This window comes from Camellia sinensis, chromosome 3, assembly GCF_055761805.1.
Source record: "Camellia sinensis isolate YWXY chromosome 3, ASM5576180v1, whole genome shotgun sequence".
Lineage (NCBI taxonomy): Eukaryota > Viridiplantae > Streptophyta > Magnoliopsida > Ericales > Theaceae > Camellia > Camellia sinensis.
Window position 1 is genome coordinate 24,992,581 of NC_138963.1, and position 2,158 is coordinate 24,994,738.

At 42.3% G+C, this 2,158-nt stretch overlaps 1 protein-coding gene across 1 annotated transcript; it reads left to right on the forward strand.

The window, feature by feature from the left end:
- Positions 1 to 579: 579 nt before the first annotated feature.
- Positions 580 to 1,035, forward strand: LOC145821378 (uncharacterized). Its single transcript, XM_082917889.1, has one exon. It carries the CDS (start codon positions 580 to 582, stop codon positions 1,033 to 1,035), a length of 456 nt encoding a protein of 151 aa, XP_082774015.1.
- The last annotated feature ends 1,123 nt before the right edge of the window (positions 1,036 to 2,158 follow it).

Genomic DNA, 2,158 nt, shown 5'->3' on the forward strand with positions numbered 1-2,158 from the left:
GAGTCAGTCTTTGCGTCTCACGCACGAGACACCTCTTCGCCCTTCCGCCATTCTATGTTATTTTGTCATGTTGGCGAGGACTTTGGTGTACATCTGTATATAGCTTTTTTTTGGCTGACTTAGATTTGAATGATCCTGTCTGTATAGAACTTTATGTTACTATACTTTCTATTGTGAGTTATTAACATATATATGTATGGAATGTTATGATGTGCACATAAGCACGGCTCTATGAACAAAGTTTTAAATTGCTTCCGTTTGGCCCCTCTACTCTGATAAGTTTTGTCTTATTTGGTTTAAGGCCATAGGTAATCTCGTGATTACTGGCCGGTTATGGCCTTACCCATAAGGGCGGGTTTGGGTCATGACATTTATGTGGCATCTTATTTTGAAGAGACTGAGGAGATGGTTAACTATGAGCCTCCAAGAGTGGAGAAAGATCCAGATCACTACGCCAAAACCCTGTAAGATTGTGTAAAGTTCAAGCAATTCTTCGACCAACTTGGACTTTCCGGGGAGGCACGAACAGAAATCACCAAGGCTATCATCAATATAGTCGAGGCACACCATGAAGAATGCATGTCGACTGAAGGATCCGTCTCGAGGAAGGCAAAAGAGCAATCTAGTGCCATTACGTTCTCCGAGACTAATCGAAAGTATCCCTTTTCTCACAACTGCCCACTTTATGTGACTGCTTATATTAACGGGGTTGAGTTCAAAAAGGCCTTTCTAGACAGTGGAGCCTCTATCAATATTATGACCCATGCTACTCTAGAGAAGGCCCGAATCTCTAAAGAGCACATTGTGAAGCAGCCGATAGTTATCACTGGTTTCGGTGGAGAAATGAGAGTTACTATAGGATGCATAACAGTTGATTTAGCTGTCAGAGAGATTCCTTCAGTCACCAAGTTCTATATTATTGTCTCCGAGGCAAACTATTACATCATTCTAGGGAGGACCTGGATGCATAGATATGGAGCTATTCCATCGAGTTATCATCAGTGTGTTAAGGCTAAACGGGAAAGAAGATGGTGACAATTCAAGCTACAGAAAGGCCTTTCGAAACTCATGAAGCCCATTATTCTGATGTCATCTACTTTACCGAATCGTCTATCGAAGAAAGTCCTACCACCTCTAAGCCTTGGAGGGTCAAAATTCTTCGTTGGGAGGATATCAAAGATGATAAGAAGCCAAAGGCAGAATCAAGTAAGCGGACGACGCCTCGACCAGAAAGTTCGCCTATTCCTCGGAAAGTAATGAAAGTCCAAAAATGAGGCAAGATGGTATACTATTTATGAAGGCACGGGGAGTCGGTTTCTTTAGCAGCCAACTTTGGGTCAAAAGAAGAGCCTCCTGATGATGACACAATAATAAAGCCTGAAGTGGCCCCAAAATGGATGCAAGACGGGCCTCAGCCTCAGCCCGAACAACTCATTGAAGTGGATCTGAGTGATGGCCAAGATGCTCCAAGGCCAATATTCATAAGTTCGAGTCTTAGCCCAGAAAAGCGGGAGCAGTTGTTAAAGTTTATAACCCGGTACTCGGATGTGTTTGCCTGGTCATATAAGGAGATGCTCGGACTAGATCCCGACCTAGTTTCTTATTATCTTGATGTGTTCCTAAAATCCAAACCAATCAAGCAAACTACTCGAAAATATCATCCAGATCTCGAAGAGAAAATTAGGGAGGAGATTGAAAAACTTCAACATGCTGGTTTCATCTGACCAATACAGTACCCCACGTGGTTGGCAAACATAGTGCTAGTGAAGAAGAAGAATGGTTAAATCAGAGTATGTGTAGACTTTCGAGATTTGAACAAATCTTGCTTGAAGGATGAATTCCCTCTACCTCACATCGACACTCTCGCGGATGCCACCTCAGGACACCAGATGTTCTCATTCATAGATGGATTCAGCGGATACAATCAGATTAAGATGGCCGAGAAGGATGCAGAAAAGACAGCTTTTAGAACATTTCTCAGAAACTTCTTCTATACAGTCATGCCTTTCGGACTCAAGAATGACAGAGTAACTTACGAAAGGGCTATGATTGTAATCTTTCATGATATGATCTATCATGAGGTGGAAGAATATGTTGATGATCTAGTGGTGAAATCCAAGAAAGAAGAGGACCATCTCCGAGACCTTGAAAAGTATTT

What these genes read in the sequence shown, in the direction of transcription:
- LOC145821378 (XM_082917889.1), top strand. Translation starts at nt 580, where the DNA reads ATGTCGACTGAAGGATCCGTCTCGAGGAAGGCAAAAGAGCAATCTAGT.